This window comes from Nerophis ophidion, linkage group LG14, assembly GCF_033978795.1.
Source record: "Nerophis ophidion isolate RoL-2023_Sa linkage group LG14, RoL_Noph_v1.0, whole genome shotgun sequence".
Taxonomy (NCBI): domain Eukaryota; kingdom Metazoa; phylum Chordata; class Actinopteri; order Syngnathiformes; family Syngnathidae; genus Nerophis; species Nerophis ophidion.
In genome coordinates, this window is record NC_084624.1 from 44,834,896 (window position 1) to 44,856,535 (window position 21,640).

Here is a 21,640-nt window from a genome sequence, read left to right on the forward strand (position 1 = left end):
TGCCAATCCAGAGGTACCGCCCCCAATGTCCACGCGATGCTGCACAGTCTTGTCAACCAAGACAGCCCCACAGCATCCAGAGCCTTAAGGAACTCCGGGCGGATCTCGTCCACCCCCGGGGCCTTGCCATCGAGGAGCTTTTTAACTACCTCAGCAAACTCAGCCCCAGAAATAGGAGAGTCCACCACAGATTCCCCAGGCACTGCTTCCTCATAGGAAGACGTGTTGGTGGGATTGAGGAGGTCTTCGCAGTATTCCTTCCACCTATCCACAACATCCGCAGTTGAGGTCAGCAGAACACCATCTGCACCAACACGGTGTTGATAGTGCACTGCTTCCCCTTCCTGAGGCGGCGGACGGTGGTCCAGACTCTCTTCGAAGCCGTCCGGAAGTCGTTTTCCATGGCTTCCCCGAACTCTTGCCATGTCCGAGTTTTTGCCTCCTCGACCACTGAAGCTGCACACCGCTTGGCATGTCGGTACCTGTCCACTGCCTCCGGAGTCCTATGAGCCAAAAGAAGCCGATAGGACTCCTTCTTCAGCTTGACTGCATCCCTCACCGCTGGTGTCTACCAACGGGTTTTAGGATTACCGCCCCGACAGGCACCAACTACCTTGCGGCCACAGCTCCAATCAGCCGCCTCGACAATAGAGGTGCGGAACATGGTCCACTCGGACTCAATGTCCAGCACCTCCCTCAAGACATGTTCAAATTTCTTCCGGAGGTGGGAATTGAAACTTTCTTAGACAGGAGACTCTTCCAGACGTTCCCAGCAGACCCTCACAATGCGTTTGGGCCTACCAGGTCTGTCCGGCATCCTCCCCCACCATCGCAGCCAACTCACCACCAGGTGGTGATCGGTAGAAAGCTCCGCCCCTCTCTTCACCCGAGTGTCCAAAACATGAGGCCGCAAATCCGATGACACAACTACGTCGATCATAGAACTGCGGCCTAGGGTGTCCTGGTGCCAAGTGCACATATGGACACCCTTATATTTAAACACGGTGTTTGTTATGGAAGATCCATGACAAGCACAAAAGTCCAATAACAAAACACCACTTGGGTTTAGATCCGGGCGGCCATTCTTCCCAATCACGCCTCTCCAGGTTTCACTGTCGTTGCCAACCTGAGCGTTGAAGCCCCCCAGAAGGACAAAGGAATCACCCTGGGGAGCACTTTCCAGTACTCCCTCGAGTGTACCCAAAAAGGGTGGGTACTCTGAACTGCTGTTTGGTGCATAAGCACAAACAACAGTCAGGACCCGTCCCCCCCACCCGAAGGCGGAGGGAAGCTAGACTCTCGTCCACTGGGTTGAACTCCAACGTGCAGGCTTTGAGCAGGGGGGCAACAAGAATTGCCACCCCAGCCCGTCGCCTCTCACTGTCGGCAACGCCAGAGTGGAAGACAGTCAAGCCCCTCTCGAGAGAAGTGGTTCCAGAGCCCATGCTGTGCGTCAAAGTGAGTCCGACTATATCCAGCCGGAACTTCTCCACTTCGCGCACTAGGTCAGGCTCCTTCCCCCCCAGTGAGGTGACGTTCCACGTCCAGCAGATTATTATATGCACCCACCGGCCCCAACACCTCCAGATGCACTTTTTTCTATAAATTTGGCCCCATAGTAAAAATATATCTCCAGGTCCGTACTAGCCTAATCAAACTATTTATCATACTCACATTTGCATGTGTCTTCAACCAAGATTCTTTTGGGGATCCTTTCACAGAAAGTGACCCCTTCAAAGGCACCTCATCCGAAGATGTCTTCAGCAGGACCGGTAGCTTGTTTGCACACTCCGAAGCTTTTGCAGGGAAACCCAGGCCTCCAATTAAGGTACTGTTGAAGATTTGATGGGTTTGACGTCACCGTGTGTTTTAAGCTTCACTCACTCAACTTTTGTTTATTGTCAGCCTGGCTCCTACAGTGATAGCGACCGCTTTTCATCCCTCCGCTCCATACCAAAGAATTCAGGTACTTATTCATAATTTTCATATAGAAAGACAGTTTTGAGATGAGGATCAGTCCTGGCGGGGTTACACTTTTTTTTTTTTAATGACTTAATTATCGGAAATGCTTTTTTACCAGTGAACGTTTAATGTTGCATAGGACCCCTACTTCAATTTTAACCTCAGTGGAATAATTAGTTTTCATTAACTTTTGTGTGGTAATGAATTGAATTACACACAAAAATGACAAAGAGGAACCCTTTAAAATCTGATCAGTATTCTGATAAAAGCCAAGCTAAATTTGTGTGGCACTTTTTAAAAAAAACCACCACTGACCATTGTGCTTATATTTTCTATTCGTGTTAATCTATTTTTTAATCTCTAATGTTACTGTTTCTGTGTTTGAGTTGCTTTTTGCTTGATGAGCTAAAACAACGCCAACACTCACAGAACAGACAACCTCGCAACTCGCCGGTGAGAAGTGCCGCAAAGTAACACAAATTAGGAGGGAAAAAATAAGATTACAAAACCAGATGTCCTGTTGTGGAAATATTTCAGCTTCAAATGAAATGAGCCATAATGAGCCCATCAACACGGACAAACAGGCGAAAATGCCGTGATCACGTGATGGCAATAAACAAAAAAACAACGTTCAACCCCATTTTTCCAAGACCACTTTTAAGTTGTTAAATATTTCTATTAAGGATAAGTTTTTGCTTACAAAAATGAGTATTTTTATTTTTTGTTTGTTTCTTTGTTTATTTATGATAAAGTTATGTACCTTCCAATTACACTACAATGGTTAACGATTCTACGGTAATTTGAAATCAAATTGTATTTATATCCTTTTAAATTGGTACTCACATTAGTTATATGTTATGATAACATTACGTAATAAACACTGTATAGTTTTTATCAATTATGTGTTCAGTTAAGGAGCATGATTCAGACAAAAGCTCAGAGTCTGTCTGCATAAAGCCAAATACGTTTTTAAGTAAATTATTTCATCTTGTCGCCGCCTCTTCACAGGGCCAACACAGACAGACAATATTCACACACTAGGGACCATTTAGTGATGCTAATCAACCTATCTCCAGGTGCATGTCTTTGGAGGTCGGAGGTGGGAGGGGCTTATCCCCAGGTGGATGTCTTTGGGGTGGGAGGGGCCTATCCCCAGGTGCAAGTCTTTGGAGGTGGGAGGGGCCTATCCCCAGGTGGATGTCTTTGGGGTGGGAGGGGCCTATCCCCAGGTGCAAGTCTTTGGAGGTGGGAGGGGCCTATCCCCAGGTGCAAGTCTTTGGAGGTGGGAGGGGCCGATCCCCAGGTGCAAGTCTTTGTAGGTGGGAGGGGCCTAGCCCCCGGTGCAATTATTTGGAAGTGGGAGGGGCCTATCCCCCGGTGCAAGTCTTTGGAGGTGGGAGGGGCCTATCCCCAGGTGCATGTCTTTGGAGGTGGGAGGAAGCTGTAGTACCCGGAGGGATCACAGGGAGAACATGCAACCTCCACACAGAAAGATCCCGAGCCCGGGATAGAACTCAGGACACTATTGTGAGGCACATGCACAAACCCCTATTCTACCGTGCTGCCCACCGACTATAAAATGATGTATCAAATATACATATTGCTACAACATTATTACAGCATTACTTCGTACAACTACTGAAGTTGTTTTTAATACATTCTATTGTATTTTTTACTACAATATTTATTATCTAAAATGATTTTTAAAAGTGAAGTGAAGTGAATTATATTTATATAGCGCTTTTTCTCTAGTGACTCAAAGCGCTTTACATAGTGAAACCCAATATCTAAGTTACATTCAAACCAGTGTGGGTGGCACTGGGAGCAGGTGGGTAAAGTGTCTTGCCCAAGGACACAACGGCAGTGACTAGGATGGCAGAAGCGGGAATCGAACCTGCAACCCTCAAGTTGCTGGCATGGCCGCTCTACCAACCGAGCTAAACCGCATGTTAAAACTGCTGTTCTGGGAAGGAACAAGCAGTGACATTGATGTAATTTCATTTTAATGGTTGACACGCTTTCACAATACGAGCTTTTTGGAGTACAAGCTGCATCACTTATTGACATAACTATTTTGTAAGAGAGACAGACAGATCCTTCTCATGATTCTGTATTGCCAATGGTAAATAAAGAGAGTTGGAGAGGTATTGGACCTTCGAACCATTTGTGTCTAAATTAGTAGTTTACACACATTAATTATGCAAATTAGGCAATGGCATCATTTAGTGACGCACAGCAAGTTTTTTTTTTTTTTTTTCTTTAACAGAAGAGTTGACCACAATGGTGTAATTGTCAAGAAGCAATGACTCCAAAAGTGTCTTATGTGAGGGAGCATTGTGCAACACCTCAAAGAAGCTCTTCTTTGCCACTCTGGGCGATACGTTCAAAAATTACCTTTTCCCTCTCTGTGGCTTCCGATGTTCCGGCGGTCGGAGGCTATTTTTAGTCGAGCGCCTACGCATTTAACTACCGGCCAACTAAAAATATCTTACCTTGCCCTGGAAAATCAGGAGCCAAAGCCAACAAAGTCTGTGACGGTACCAAGCACACTGTCACTGCTTGTCTTGCCTTTTACGTGTGCTGCAAAAAGTCAGTGTTCAAAAACAAGAAAAAAAAATACAAAAATTAGGGGTTTTCTTATTTGAACTCAGCAAAATTTTCTGCCAATAGAACAATAAATTTTGGCTTGTCAAGACTTTCCAAAACAAGTCGAATTAGCTAACCTCAATGAACCCCAAAATACCTTAAAATAAGTATATCCTCACTAATAAAAAGTGTACTACTATATTAGTACGTATTTTCTATTGTTTCGTTAATTCCCAAAGATGAAGCTTTACTATGGATCGCAGCTGTCAAGCGAACATGTCAACCGGCAGTTGGGAGAGTGGCCGTGCGCAACCCGAGGGTCCCTGGTTCAATCCCCACCTAGTACCAACCTCGTTACGTCCGTTGTGTCCTGAGCAAGACTCTTCACCCTTGCTCCTGATGGGTGCTGGTTAGCGCTTTGCATGGCAGCTCCCTCCATCAGTGTGTGAGTGTGTGTGTGAATGTGGAAGTAGTGTCAAAGCGCTTTGAGTACCTGGAAAGTAGAAAAGCGCTCTACAAGTACAACCCATTTATCATTTATCAAAGTCCATTTGGCTGTCATCTGTTTTTATATGAAACACAATTGTGTCAAAGTCATGATTTTTTTTCATGCTTGAAATAAGAAATTATTACTTTAAAAAAGTAGTTATATACTTGTGAGTAGAGATGTCCGATAATGGCTTTTTTGCCAATATCTAATATTCCGTTATTGTCCAACTTTTAATTACCGATACCGATATCAACAGATGCCGATCGATACAGTGGTGGAATGAACACATTATTATGCCTAATTTTGTTGTGATGCCCCGCTGGATGCATTAAACAATGTAACAAGGTTTTCCAAAATTTATCAACTCAAGTTATGGAAAACAATGCCAACATGGCACTGCCATATTTATTATTGAAGTCACAAAGTGCATTATTTTTTTAAAATGCCTCAAAACAGCAGCTTGGAATTTGGGACATGCTCTTCCTGAGAGAGCATGAGGAGGTTGGGGGGGCGAGGTTTGGGTAGGGGGTAGTGGGGGTTGTATATTGTAGCGTCCCTGAAGAGTTAATGCTGCAAGGGATTCTGGGTATTTATTCTGTTGTGTTACGGTGTGGATGTTCTCCCGAAATGTGTTTGTCATTCTTGTTTGGTGTGGCGCATATTTGTAACAGTGTTAAAGTTGTTTATACGGCCATCCTCAGCGTGGCCTGGATGGCTGTTGACCAAGTATGCCTTGCATTCACTTGTGTGTGTGAAAAGCTGTAGATATTATGTGATTGGACTGGCATGCAAAGACCGTGGCTTTAAGGTTTATTGGCGCTCTGTATTTCTCCCTACGTCCGTGTACACAGCGGCGATACCGATTATTTCCGATATTACATTACATATTAAATAATATCGGCAGTCCGATATTATCGGACATCTCTACTTGTGAGTGTTAATGACACAGCTTTGCAACAGTTGATATTCTAGTTTCAAGCATGTTTTACTCAATATAGGTCATCACATCTCAGCAACAAGCTGTAATATCTTACTGAGATTATTTAAGACCAGAATCCTTAAAACAAGTAAAACACTCTAACATTATATCTGCTTAGTGAGAAGAATGATCTTATCAGACAAAAAATAAGCCAATATCACCCTTATTTGAGATATTTCATCCTACTTACATTTCACTTTTTGCAGTGTGTGCTGTGCTTCACTTACGTGTCTTCATTCAACGTGGAAGTTGTTTTAAGTTGCCGCTAGGGGCGACCGCCGCTTTGCCCCGCCGTCAAATGAAAACAGAGGCGACTGTGGACCAGTGCGGAAAAGAAAACACGGCCAGCCCCGCATCAATAGGGCCTCTTGTGGGCGCACACGCACAACAAACATATTCTATTACAATGTTTTGTTTTTTCACTGTAATCATCTGCACATTTTTTTTCATAAAGTGGCGCAACCACAAAGCTTCAAAACAAGCCGGTTACAGTTCTGCCTAACAGTGCTTCAACTGACGCCTTTAATTAGCTAATCAGAGGCATACGTCGGGTTTAAACAGCGCAGACGCTTTTTTCAGGATTTGGGCAAACGTTGTGGAACGTTTAGCAGCTGTGACGGCGAAAATAGCTCACAGGCCCTCCCGGAATAAGCAAAGCGAGATGATTTCGAGCATGTGTTTTTTTTTTTTTAATGATTTTTCCACGTTTAAATATTCCAAATCTGCTCCTGTCGCAGAGTCCTTCAGGACGGCAGACCACTTTGGAAGCACCGCCTTGAGAAACAAAGCCGGATTTACTGATTTTGGCCAGATGTCAAAGGTGAGTAGTGCACACATCAGTCGTGTTGGCACAATAGTTTGATTACTCCGTTAAATAGACGTTTACATTTGAGGTAACGATATGACTTAGCGTCGTGTCTGTCTCAAAATCAGGGGTGTCCAAACTTTTCCACCGAAGGCCACATCAAAAAAAATGTAAGGATACTAAAAATAACTTTAAGAAAGTAATCCAGTGTAGGTCATTGAATAAGTTACTTTAAGAAAACATCTTAGTGTTGTCTTGTTATAGGAAACAGAGAAAAGTTGTTGACTAACAAAGAACGCTATTGAACTACTATTAAATGTTTTCATCGGATTAATCACACTTAAAAACTTTAATGCATAATTTTAATTAAGTCATATTTTGACACAAAAGCATTCATCCAGGAACATTTTTCAAATGATTTACTTGAATGTAATATTTGCTAAAAGTTTTATCTAAAGTCGGGTTCATTTTCAAGTGAAGTTTGCCAGCGAGCACACTAGACAGAGTCTACTCAATCCTCTTTGCACTAACGTGTGCATTGACTGACCGTATAACAATACACTCCTTATTTTAGGTAACCATCCGCCAAAATAAAAGGAGCATTTGTGGGCAAAATAAACAGCAGCTTAGAATTTGGGACATGCTCTCCCTGAGAGAGCATAAGGAGATTGAGGGGGGCAGGGTTGAGGTGAGGGGGGATGTAGGGGATAGCGGGGATATATATTGTCGCGTCCCGGAAGAGTTAGTGCTGCAAGGGGTTCTGGGTATTTGTTCTGTTGTGTCACGATGCGGATGTTCTCCCGAAATGTGTTTGTCATTCTTGTTTGGTGTGGGTTCACAGTGTGGCCTATATTTGTAACAGCGTTAAAGTTGTTTATACGGCCACCCTCAGTGTGACCTGTATGGCTTGTATTCACTTGTGTGTGTGAAAAGCCGTAGATATTATGCAACTGGGCCGGCACCAAAAGACGTGCCTCTAAGGTTTATTGGCGCTCTGTACTTCTCCCTACGTCCGTGTACACAGCAGGGTTTTAAAAAGACATACATTTTACTTTTTGAAACCGATACCGATAATTTCCGATATTACATTTTAAAGCATTTATCGGCCGATAATATCGGCAGTCCGATATTATCGGACAACCCTAATTGTTAGCATTTTTTTTTATGTGTTCTTGTCTCAAATAAGCATTGAATAAGATTCCAAAAATAGTGCGGTTCCCCTTTCATGCGTTAACTTTGTCCTAATTATATTTTCAGAACATCCATAGGAAACCAAACCAGCTGCCGATTGACACATTAAACATCTATCTCTGTTTTAAAGCATTAACCTCGTATGATGATGTAAATACTGAACTTTTTCCTTGTGTGTGAACAGAAGTCCGATAACCCTGTTCTCCCTTCAAAGAAAAGCATCCCTAGCCGGCCTGCCCCTCCCTATGGTAAGTTTGTGTGCATGTGTTAGCTCCACCTGTACCCAAGCTAGTTCTGAATAGTGTTCCTTCTATAATGATGAGGGTTAACTTCCAAACAAATACCTTAACCCACACTTGACACTTCTTACGATCTAAAACCTACAACATTTTAACATGAACAGGGTACTCTATTCACAGTGCACTTGATCGTAATTTTGGGGGATGAGTACCGAATCAATGCTCTGAGACCATAGTGAGTGAACTGCAAAATAGAAAGGAATCTCTGAACGCACTTTGTTTGTTGCATATCCACTCTAAGCCAGGGCAATATGCCTTAAACATGCCGCACTTCCCTATTTGAGTTTCGAGATGCCACAAAATAATTGAGTTTTTTTTTACATGAAACCTGTGTTTCACGCAGTAGCATGAGCCTCCAGTAAACGTACTTTTAAAGTCGGACAATGCAAAAAAATGTACTCAAGCGGAAAAAAAACGTGTGTGTGTGCGCGTTACTCTTGCAAAACCCACAGGCCGTGCCCAGCACCTGCCCTTCCACTGTGACCTTGCACTTGTGCTTTAAAGCAGAAGCCAGAGCGTGAGAAAGTCAGTGTTCCTTTTTGCTCAACCACACAGAGTGGCAGTGGGCATGCGTGTGTGGCGGGCTAGGTTAAATGTGAGGTCTCTAATAAGATGATTAAAAAAACACTATTCGGCGCTAAGAATCTGAGAAGTCATTTTTTTATGAGGGAAAATGGCACAAGAACACAGACTGCTACATCAAAATCCTGCACCTTTTATCTAGATTTTCACCAAAAATATTTTTATTATTCATTATTAGGCAGCCTACATACAAGTACCGTATTTTTCGGACAATAAGTCGCAGTTGTTTTTATAGTTTCATAGTGTGCGACATATACTCCGGAGCGACTTATGTGTGATATTATTACCGCATTACCGTAAAATATCAAATAATATTATTTAGCTCATTCGCGGAAGAGACGAAGAAAATGTCAGCAATCGTCACACAAACGTCAACCAATAAGAATTTGGCGGGGGAGGGTCATGGCAGAAGTGCATTGTGGGTCATGGGATGCCAACTACTATATGCTATATGCCAGTGGTTCTCAACCTTTTTTCAGTGATGTACCCTCTGTGAAATTTTTTTTAATTCAAGTACCCCCTAATCAGAGCAAAGCATTTTTGGTTGGAAAAAAAATACAGCACTATGTCATCAGTTTCTGATTTATTAAATTGTACAACAGTGCAAAATATTGCTCATTTGTAGTGGTCTTTCTTGAACTATTTGGAAAAAAAGATATACAAATAACTAAAAACTTGTTAATAAACAAGTGATTCAATTATAAATAAAGATTTATATACATAGAAGTACTCATCAACTTAAAGTGCCCTCTATGGGGATTGTAATAGAGATCCATTTGGATTCATGAACTTAATTCTAAACATTTCTTCACAAAAAAAAGAAATCTTTAACATCAATATTTATTGAACATGTCCACATAAAAATCTAGCTGTCAACACTTAATATTGCATTGTTGCATTTTGTTACAGAATTTATGAACTTACATTCATATTTTGTTGAAGTATTATTCAATAAATATATTTTACAACGGATTTTTGAATTGTTGCTATTTTTAAAATATTTTCAAAAAATCTCACATACCCCTTGGCATATCTTCAAGTACCCCCAGGGGTAAGCGTACCCCTATTTGAGAACCACTGCTATATGCTACTGCCGTAGCTATTAAAATGGATCATTTCAACGTTGGCCGTTACTGAGAAGGGCTGAACAAAAATGGCACCGAAAAGGAAATCATGTACTGCAGATTACAAGGTGGACGTAGTGAAATATGCAGCAGAAAACGACAAGAGGAAGCGGCGCATACCTTTAGAGTTGGCAGAGTTGTTTAGAAGCGACATCGAGGAAGAAGATTTCATGGGATTTATGGATTAGGAGTGACAGATTGTTTGGTAAAGGTATAGCATGTTCTATATGTTATAGTTCTTTGAATGACTCTTACCATAATATGTTAGGTTAACATAGCAGGCACCTTCTCAGTTGGTTATTTATGCCTCATATAACGTACACTTATTCAGCCTGTTGTTCACTATTCTTTATTTATTTTAAATTGCCTTTCAAATGTCAAATGTTTCACTTGTCCTATTTCCAAACAACATTAACTTAGTCTTCAGTAATGCGGACGTTGTACCGATCCGTTGTGGTGAAGAAGGAGCTGAGCCGGAAGGCAAAGCTCTCAATTTACCGGTCGATCTACGTTCCCATCCTCACCTATGGTCATGAGCTTTGGGTCATGACCGAAAGGATAAGATCACGGGTACTAGCTGCCGAAATGAGTTTCCTCCGCCGGGTGGCGGGTCTCTCCCTTAGAGATAGGGTGAGAAGCTCTGCCATCCGGGAGGGACTCAAAGTAAAGCCGCTGCTCCTCCACATGGAGAGGAGCCAGATGAGGTGGTTCGGGCATCTGGTCAGGATGCCACCCGAACGCCTCCCTAGGGAGGTGTTTAGGGCACGTCCAACCGGTAGGAGGCCACGGGGAAGACCCAGGACACGTTGGGAAGACTATGTCTCCCGGCTGGCCTGGGAACGCCTCGGGATCCCCCGGGAAGAGCTAGACGAAGTGGCTGGGGAGAGGGGAGTCTGGGTTTCCCTGCTTAGGCTGTTGCCCCCGCGACCCGACCTCGGATAAGCGGAAGATGATGGATGGATGGATGGATGGATGGATGGATGGATGGATTAACTTAGTCAGGTTTAAAGACAATTTATTATAGTCAAACCAAATTTTTAGTGTACTCATTTCTTCCATTAGTCTTAGTCAGGTTAAATGACAATTTATTATAGTCAAACCAAGTTTTTAGATTACTAATTTCTTCCATACTGACCTCTTTCTTTCTTCTTTCTTCCTTAGTTTATTTCGAACATGAACATACTTACAACATAATGCATCAGACAATTTCATATCATTTCACATTACATCATGTCCGAAAAGGAGTAGGAAGAAGCAAAGCTAATTTAATCCTACCCCTTTCCCACGTCAGAGCGTTTACAAATATATACATTCATTTACTGACGTTTTTATAGTAAAATAACGTCCGTGATTGAGTAATACAACAGTTTTGTAATATGTAATTATTTTTTCCAGTCATAATTAACATATCTTATTTTCAATAAGGTTGAAAGTCTTTCTCCTAATTCTTCTTCTTTGTACTTTGTAAGCACTATTAATTTGAACAGCCTCTTAAACTGGATCATATGAGTACAATGTTTAACTTCTTTACTTAATCCATTCCATAATTTAATTCCACATACAGATATGCTAAATGTTTTAAGTTTTGTACGTCCATGCAAATGTTTTAAATTAGATTGCAGTTGATTTAAGTCATCCCCTGAACAAAAAATTGCTAGTGTCATTTTTCTCATAGTAGCATTACTAGTTGTTGTGACATGTAAAGCACTAAGATGTTTGTTACGATTTTGTTTTTGTTTTCTATTTTATTTTACGTAGCTTTGACACATCCGTAGACTTTCTCCGTCCTGACTTTGACAAGCCTGATTCAAGATTGTTTATTTTCATATGCTCAGTTAAACAGTTTGCCGTACAATGAAAATCTTACTTTGCTAGTCCACCCTTCAACAAGTCACAAGGTACTTAGCTAAAATAAAATAAAAATACAAAAATGTTATATACAAGGCACAGTAGGTAACATAACATTATTGCACATTCTGATTCACAGTCTACAGTATAAATATGGAGGTGACATTGGGTCACAGCAGCAGTTAAGTGTCTTTAGTGATCAGAGATGAAAAGTGTCTACAGTGATGGTTCACAGTTCGGGGGTGGTCATGGTAGCTGTCTTTTGTTCAAAAATTAAGATAAAAGTAAAAAGGGGGTGGGGTAGTTGGGGGAGCTGGTATTCACAAGTTACCATGAATTGATTTACGAGGACCCCGACTTAAACAAGTTAAAAAACTTAGCATTTAGTGGTCAATTGTAGGAAATATGTACTTTACTTTGCAATCTATTAATACAAGTTTCAATCAAGCATTCACAAGCCTGATGGCCTGTGGGTAGAAACTGTTTGTCAGTCTCGTAGTGCTGGCTCGACTTCTTAATGGCTCTGCCTCTTACCGTTGGGTGGTTTGCGTAACCCAGTGTGGTTGTGCCGTGGGAGATTATCTAATTTCACCTATTTGGGGTAAAAAAAAAATTGCAAACCAGTAATTATAGTCTGCAAATGATGTGTTGTTGTTGTTGAGTGTCGGTGCTGTCTCGAGCTCGGCAGAGTAACCCTTTGATACTCTTCCATATCAGTAGGTAGCAGCCAGCAGCTAATTGCTTTGTAGATGTCGGAAACAGCGAGAGGCAGTGTTCAGGTAAAAAGGTGTCTATTGTGGCGACTTGTCCAGGGTGTACCCCGCCTTCCGCCCGATTGTAGCTGAGATAGGCGCCAGCGCCCCCCGCGACCCCGAAAGGGAATAAGCGGTAGAAAATGGATGGATGGATGGATGCTTAAACCAAAAATAAACCAAAGATGGGTGCCCCTAAGAAAAGGCATTGAAGCTTAGGGAAGGCTATGCAGAACGAAACTAAAACTGAAGTGGCTACAAAGTAAACAAAAACAGAATGCTGGACGACAGCAAAGACTTACTGTGGAGCAAAGACGACGTCCACAAAGTACTTTCGAACATGACGTGAAAATCAACAATGTCCCCACATAGAAGGATAAAAACAACTGAAATATTCTTGATTGCTTAAACAAAGTAGATGCGGGAAATATCACTCAAAGGAAGACATGAAACTGCTACAGGAAAATACCAAAACAAGAGAAAAAGCAACAAAAATAGGAGTGCAGGACAAGAAGTAAAACACTGCACACAGTAAAACAGCAATAAACTCAATAAGTCAGAGAGTGATGTGACAGGTGGTGACAGTACACATACTTTGAGACAAGAGCTATATTGATGCATGCTTAGTTATGCTTTAAAGTCATATTCAACAATTGCGACAACGACATTTTACTGTCAACTTAGTTTCATTTTTTAATGATGTCTGCTGGTGGTGTGCCTCCAGATTTTTTCAACACAAAAAATGGGCCTTTGCTCAAAAAAGGTTGAAAAACACTGGTTTAACCAAGGCAAAATAAATTTGTTTCTGATTGGGTCTGCCCCTTACTCGTGCACAGACCGAGTAACCAATCAGATGGCGCGGGGGGCGGGACAATGCTTGAGATGCTAGCCCGACTGCCTCTGAGCCAAACTGACTCGATTTGAATGGGTCCGTCGGATTAATAAGAGCTGACGCTTGTTTGATTATTACATTTGAAATGATAGTAATGGTGATAATAGAGGTTAAATAGTACTATTTATTATCAATATTAAAAAAAAAAAGCCATGGATAAAGGCCGATGCAAATTTCATATATCGTAGCCGATAATTGGTTGATGTATGATCACTCAAAATATCTCATGTGGGGTCGCATCTTTCTGTGGGGTTCGATCTCCCAGGACGCAGACGGACCACTCCGGACAAGGTGAGCAGGTAGGAACATGATTTAATCTTCAAAATTAAACACCTACCAAGAACAGAAAACAAGCAGAAGGCACAACGTGCCGATTGCACGGGAAGCTAAGGTACCAAGTTAGCTCAGGAAGGATAAACTAGGAGTCAAGAAATACTAATGTAACTTGTTGTGTGTGTTCAGCAAACAATGAAACCACCCTGAGCGTGGTGAGAAAGGTGAATAAGTAGCTCTCTGATTAGTGGTCAACAACAGGTGAGTTTGCTGACCACTAACAAGAGGCAGGTGAACCCAATTAATCTCCACGGAAACTCGATCAAACCCAGAGGTGCACAAACAGGAACGAAGGAAGTCCAAAACTAACAGAAAATAACCAAACATGATCCGGGCCACAGATCATGACACACATGACTTATGTCTTTTTTTGTTTTGCTCCTGTGTGTCAACATGGTGAATTTTTGTATTTTGTGTTCTCCCGCCAGAAAATGAAGGCGAGCAGGTAAGATCGGTCGGCCAGTCCGCATCCCAGCTTCTTGCATGTGCCGCGATCGTGCCGACGCGTTCAAAAAAATGTCTCGGTGATCCGAACTGGCATGTGCGAGGTGGACTTTGTGGGCCGCGTGTCTTTGTGCTTCCATCTGCCTTGTTTCTTTGCTGCAACATTAATCTCAAATCAGCTCAGCCACGTTTGGATGTACTTTTCCTTTCCTTTATTTTTTTGTTTTGTTTTTTTTTGACAAAATTTGCATCCTAAGTCCAAGTTAAGCCTTTTGCCCTTGCTGTGTTTCCTCTGGTAACGTCTTGTTTGTGGTCTTCTAGCTTGGAAGTGAAAGCCAGCAGCTGGAGTGGGCCAAGCGGGAGAGCGAGCGTGTGGAACGTGACCGGCTGCAGCGGCTGAAGGTCCAGGAGCAGCAGGACCTGGAGCTGGCCATCGCTCTTAGCCGGGCCGACGTTACCAGTTCCTGAGAGGCGCTCTGGCCCTCCAACAAACTCCACTCGTCCTTCCTTCCCCCGCTTTCTGACGTTTGCACTGACACCCAACCAACACTCCAAAAGCCCTCTAAGACCCTGAACCATCGTGTCAAATGACTGCGCTTTTAGCGTCTAATCTAAAGTCATTGCTCCCATATAATCATGGCTCGGATGGATCCTCCTGATATCTCGCGTGGTTTCATTTGGACTCAACCTTGCCATCTGAAGGAAACACAAAGCAGGTGGCCACTTAGGTTTTGTCTCTGTTATGCCCTCCAAAACCCTGAACCATCGTGTCAAATGACAGCGCTTTTAGCGTCAAATCTAAATTCATTGCTCCCAAATCATGGCTCGGATGGATCCTCCTGATATCTCACGTGGTTTCATTTGGACTCAACGTAGCCATCTAAAGGAAACATGAAACAGGTGGCCACTCAGGTTTTGTCTCTGTCATGTCCTCCGAGACCTTGAATCATCGTGTCAAATGACTGCGCTTTTAGCATCTAATCTATATTCATTGCTCCCAAACATGATGATACAATCAAGGCTCGGATGGATCCTCCTGATATCTCGCGTGGTTTCATTTGGACTCAACGTAGCCATCTAAGGGAAACACGAAGCAGATGGCCACTCAGGTTTTGTCTCTGTTATGCTGCCTTATTCCAAAGCCTGCCAGGAAACTTAACTTTTTTTTTATCATCATAATTTTTACTGTGTTTTATTGTATTTATAAGCAAAGGTGTGAAGGTGTGCTGCATGAATGAACTTATGAAATGCACTAAATCAGATGTTTTTATTTTTCGTAGTCTCTTAGATTCTTTTGGAGGAACTTAATATCCTGTAGATATTAAAACATAGTAATGCTCTTTGTTATTAATTGACACGGTCAGAGACGTGTTCATTGAACAATATGACTAAAGTTGTGGGTGAGCGGTTCCAATTGTTTGGTTACATTATTTAGCAATACACCACGACAAAGTACAACCACAATATTTAAGTAAATATTGTTCCAAGAATGCATCTTTGCATCATATATTGTGCAAGTGTACTTAATGAAATGGCTTCTGTGTATCAGATCACATGTTTTATTTATCTTGCACGAGCATTTGTGCCTATGCGTATTTTATGTGGCCTTATATTCCAGACTGCACAGGTGGTACAAAGTATTTGTCCTGAAATTGCTGAAAAGCATTATTTAGTCACCTCAGTTTTTTTTTTTTTAAAGGCCGGAAGGAATGTTCCAAACTTTTAAGTGTAAAACCACTTTATTGACACTTGTACTGTTACACAAAGCTTTAACACAAACGTAGCTTTAAGACATAATCATTAAAAGTGCCAGTAACATGCATAATTAGCAGCATATACATGTCATGTTACAGTATGTCATTGATTCATGGGGATTTATTTAACAGTGCTGGATGAAGGTGACTTTTCATAATAAAACATATCGGTACTGAGGTGGTGCATTTGAAATGTTGTAGTGCAGTTTCATATTGGAACTCTTAGGAGACAAAAAAGTGAAACTGAAATAAATTTGCATTCAAAACATATTTTTGGACACTTTGCCCACTTCCTCCTTTTTAATACGAGCAATGTCCTTTTTTCTTCCAGAATATTTCTACGCTGACGGTGTTTCTTGGACCATCTAAGTGTTCTCTCTTCTGGTGGAAGGTACAAAATACCTATTTTTTTAGTCCACAATCAATTGTATTTGGTCCCGCTTATCGTTTTACTACATGCATGTGATAAACAACTTAACACTTTTTCCCAAAAGCCAATATTTTATGCTCTTAAGGGACAAATACACTTGGATATGCAAAACCCAAAACCAGTGAAGTTGTGTAAATGGTAAATAAAAACAGAATACAATGATTTGCAAATCCTTTTCAACCAATATTCAATTGAATAGACTGCAAAGACAAGATATTTAATATTCGAAAAGGTAAACTTTTTTTTTTACAAATATTAGCTCATTTGGAATTCGATGCATGCAACATGTTTCAAAAAAGCTGGTACAAGGGACAACAAAGACTGAGAAATTTGAGGAATGCTCATCAAACACTTATTTGGAACATACCACAGGTGAACAGGCTAATTGGGAACAGGTGGGTGCGATAATTAAGTACAAGCGAAGCTTCCATGAAATGCTCAGTCATTCACAAACAAGGATGGGGCGAAGGTCACCACTTTGTCGACAAATGACTGGGCAAATTTTCCAACAGTTTAAGAATATTACTCAACGAGCTATTGCAAGAAATTGAGGGATTTCACTAACTACGGTCCGTAATATCATCTAAAGGTTTGGAGAAATCGCTGCACGTAAGCCATGACATTACGGACCTTCGATGCCTATGGCGGTACTGCATCAAAAAGCGACATCAGTGTGTGAAGGATATCACCACATGGGCTCAGGAACACTTCAGAAAACCACTGTCGGTAACTACAGTTTGTCGCTACATATGTAAGTGCAAGTTAAAACTCTACTATGCAAAGCGAAAGCCATTTATCAACCACACCCAGAAACGCCCGAACTCATCTAAGATGGACTGATGCAAAGTGGAAAAGTGTTCTGTGGTCTAATGGGTTGACATTTCAAATTGTTTTTAGAAACTGGACATTGTGTGCTCCGGACCAAAAGAACAATCCGGACTGTTATAGGCACAAAGTTGAAAAGCCAGCATCTGTGATGGTATGTGGGTGCTTTAGTGCCTAAGGCGTGGGTAACTTACACATCTTGGAAGGCACCATTAATGCTGAAAGGTACATACAGGTTTTGGAGCAACATATGTTGCCATCCAAGCATCGTTATCATGGACGCCCCTGCTTATTACAGGCACATTTTTTACGTTGAAAAAATGCTGAAGCACACCACTAGCGGAAATCATTAAAAAACGAAACTCAGTTGACAGTAAAAAGTCGTCACAATTGTTGGATATGACTTAAAAGCATAACCAAGCATGCATGACTATAGTTCTTGTCTCAAAGTAGGTGTACTGTCACCACCTGTCACATCACACTCTGACTTATTTGGACTTTTTTGCTGTTTTACTGTGTGTATTGTTTTACTTCTTGTCTTGCGCTCCTATTTTGGTGGTGTTATCTCTTTTGTTGGTATTTTCCTGTAGCAGTTTCATGTCTTCCTTTGAGCGATATTTCCCGCATCTACTTTGTTTTATCAATCAAGAATATTTTAGTTGTCTTTATCCTTTTTCGTGGGGACATTGTCGATTATCATGTCATGTTTGAATGTACTTTCTGGACGCCGTCTTTGCTCCACGGTAAGTCTTTGCTGTCGTCCAGCATTCTCTTTTTGTTTACTTTGCAGACAGTTCAGAGTGAGTTTAGTTCTGCATAGCCTTCCCTAAGATTCAAATACTTTTCTTAGGGGCAGTCACCTTTATTTATTTTTGTTTTACGCATTAGACACTTTTTTACCTGCACGCTGTCTCCCGCTGTTTCCGACATCTACAAAGCAATCAGCTACCGGGTGCCACCTACTGATATGGAAGAGTATTACACGGTTACTCTGCCGAGCTCTAGACAGCACCGACACTCAACAACACATAATTTGCACACTATAATTACTGGTTTGCAATAAATATTTTCACACCGAATAGGCGAAATTAGATCATCTCCCACGATACACTAGTGTGCCGCAGCACAGTGGTTGACAAACACTGATCTAGTTACATTTGAACCAGTGTGGGTGGCACTGAGAGCAGGTGGGTGAAGTGTCTTGCCCAAGTGACTAGGATAGCAGAAGCGGGGGTCAAACCTGGAACCCTTAAGTTGCTGGCACGGGCCACTTTACCAACCGAGCGATGCCGCCCCTGATTTTTAAACGCCACTGCGGTGGCACACGGAGGCCAACATCATAACGAGCTCCTGTCATCCAAATACTTGTGGACCTGGTCAAATTGGCACGAAAATGTCAGGTTCAAACACTGATGACATTTATTAAACAGACAAGAAGCAAAGAACCATGCAGAGACAAGAGCTCAATTTAGCTCATGAGGAGAACGCGTGGAGCTGCACACTTAATCACAGTCTCGCACTACGCTCTAAGCTTCAGGGGTCACATATGTCATGTGGTTACATATATCAAAGGAGTGGTCACATATATCATGCAAAGCAGGTCCAGTACGCACGATATGTGACGGAATGTGCTGGGGGCCTTGTGATTTCCATGTTTCTGCTTATCTTCGTTGAGGTCCTTGAAGTCTTTGGCTGTTAGCGGACTAAAACAAAGATAACATCTGCGGCTGAGGCCACCCCTCAGACAAGAATTTTTGTCCTTGCACAGATAGAAAACATGCAGTTTGAGCACAGTAGCTAATAACTATAGCAACGGACTTTAAGCATACTAAAGTTGTGTGATAATACAAACCCCGTTTCCATATGAGTTGGGAAATAGTGTTAGATGTAAATATAAACAGAATACAATGGTTTGCAAATCCTTTTCAACCCATATTCAATTGAATGCACTACAAAGACAATATATTTGATGTTGAAACTCATAAACTTGTTTTTTTTTTTGCAAATAATAATTAACTTAGAATTTCATGGCTGCAACACGTGCCAAAGTAGTTGGGAAAGGGCATGTTCACCACTGTGTTACATCACCTTTTCTTTTAACAACACTCAATAAATGTTTTGGAACTGAGGAAATTAATTGTTGAAGCTTTGAAAGTGGAATTCTTTCCCATTCTTGTTTTATGTAGAGCTTCAGTCGTTCAACAGTCCGGGGTCTCCGATGTCGTATTTTACGCTTCATAATGCGCCACACATTTTCCATGGGAAACAGGTCTGAACTGCAGGCGGGCCAGGAAAGTACCCGCACTCTTTTTTTTTTTTACGAAGCCACGCTGTTGTAACACGTTCTGAATGTAGCTTGACATTGTCTTGCTGAAATAAGCAGGGGCGTCCATGAAAAAGACGGCGCTTAGATGGCAGCATATGTTGTTCCAAAACCTGTATGTACCTTTCAGCATTAATGGTGCCTTCACAGATGTGTAAGTTACCCATGCCTTGGGCACTAATGCACCCCCATACCATCACAGATGCTGGCTTTTGAACTTTGCGTCGATAACAGTCTGAATGGTCCGGATGACACCATGTCGAATATTTCCAAAAACAATTTGAAATGTGGACTCATCAGACAACAGAACACTTTTCCACTTTGCATCAGTCCATCTTAGATGATCTTGGGCCCAGAGATGCCTTCGGCGTTTCTGGATGTTGTTGATAAATGGCTGTCGCTTTGCATAATAGAGCTTTGACTTGCACTTACAGATGTAGCGGCAAACTGCATTTATTTACAGTGGTTTTCTGAAGTGTTCCTGAGCCCATGTGGTGATATCTTTTAGAGATTGATGTCGGTTTTCGATACAGTGCCGTCTGAGGGATCGAAGGTCACGGTCATTCAATGTTGGTTTCCGGCCATGCCGCTTACGTGGAGTGATTTCTCCAGATTTTCTGAACCTTTTGATGATATTATGGAGCGTAGATGTTGAAATCCCTAAATTTCTTGCAATTGCACTTTGAGAAACGTTGTTCTTAAACTGTTTGACTATTTGCTCACGCAGTTGTGGACAAAGGGGTGTACCTCGCCCCATCCTTTCTTGTGAAAGACTGAGCATTTTTTGGGAAACTGTTTTCATACCCAATCATGGCACCCACCTGTTCCCAATTAGCCTGCACACCTGTGGGATGTTCCAAATAGGTGTTTGATGAGCATTCCTCAACTTTATCAGTATTTATTGCCACCTTTCCCAACTTCTTTGTCGCGTCTTGCTGCCATCAAATTCTAAAGTTAATGATTATTTGCAAAAAAAAAGGTTTTTTTTCATAATGCACCACACATTTTCGATGGGAGACAGGTCTGGACTGCAGGCGGACCAGGAAAGTACCCACACTTTTTTTTTTACGAAGCCACGCTGTTGTAACACTTGTCTTGCTGAAATAAGCAGAGGTGTCCATGATAAAGTTGCTTGGATGACAACATATGTTGCTCCAAAACCTGTATGGACCCTTCAGCATGTGTAAGTTACCCATGCCTTGGGCACTAATGCACCCCCATACCATCACAGATGCTGGCTTTTGAACTTTGCGCCTATAACAATCTGAATGGTTATTCTCCTCTTTGTTCTGGAGGACACCACGTCCTCTGTTTCCAAATATAATTTGAAATGTGGACTCGTCAGACCGCTGAACACCTTTCCACTTTGCATCAGTCCATCTTAGGTGAGCTCGGGCCCAGCCAAGCTGGCGGCGTTTCAGGATATTGTTGATAAATGGGTTTGGCTTTGCATAGTAGAGTTTTAACTTGCACTTACAGATATAGCGACCAACTGTAGTTACTGACAGTGGTTTTATGAAGTGTTCCTGAGTCCATGTGGTGATATCCTTTACACGCTGATGTCAGTTTTTGATGCAGTACCGCCTGAGGGATCAAAAGTCCGTAATATTATCATCGCTTACGTGCAGTGATTTCTCCAGATTCCCTGAACTTTTTGATGATTTTACGGACCGTAGATGGTAAAATCCCTAAATTCCTTGCAATAGCTCGTTGAAAAATGTTCTTAAACATGTCCGACAATTTGCTTACAAAGTGGTGACCCTCGCCCCATCCTTGTTTTTGAATTACTTAGCATTTCATGGAAGCTGCTTTTATACCCAATCATGGCACCCACCTGTCCCCAATTAGCCTGCACACCTGTGGGATGTTCCAAATAGGTGTTTGATGAGTATTCCTCAACTTTTTATCAGTATTTATTGCCACCTTTCCCAACTTCTTTGTCACGTGTTGCTGCCATCAAATTGTAAAGTTAATGATTATTTGCAAAAAAAAAAAAGGTTTATCAGTTTGAACATCAAATA

The 21,640-nt window shown here is 41.8% G+C and overlaps 1 protein-coding gene across 4 annotated transcripts in view; it reads left to right on the forward strand.

The window, feature by feature from the left end:
- Window positions 1-16,234, forward strand: part of LOC133568744 (epidermal growth factor receptor substrate 15-like 1) — a 64,305-nt gene extending 48,071 nt beyond the window's left edge. For 2 of the 4 annotated variants that reach the window (XM_061920854.1, XM_061920855.1), the window contains 6 exons: window positions 1,722-1,828; window positions 1,906-1,966; window positions 6,755-6,837; window positions 8,198-8,261; window positions 14,272-14,288; window positions 14,609-16,234. In XM_061920854.1, coding sequence (XP_061776838.1) covers window positions 1,722-1,828; window positions 1,906-1,966; window positions 6,755-6,837; window positions 8,198-8,261; window positions 14,272-14,288; window positions 14,609-14,755 — 479 coding nt within the window. In that variant the 3' untranslated portion in view covers window positions 14,756-16,234. The remainder of the gene's footprint in view (window positions 1-1,721; window positions 1,829-1,905; window positions 1,967-6,754; window positions 6,838-8,197; window positions 8,262-14,271; window positions 14,289-14,608) is intronic. The other 2 variants (XM_061920856.1, XM_061920857.1) reach the window with 2 other exon arrangements.
- The last annotated feature ends 5,406 nt before the right edge of the window (window positions 16,235-21,640 follow it).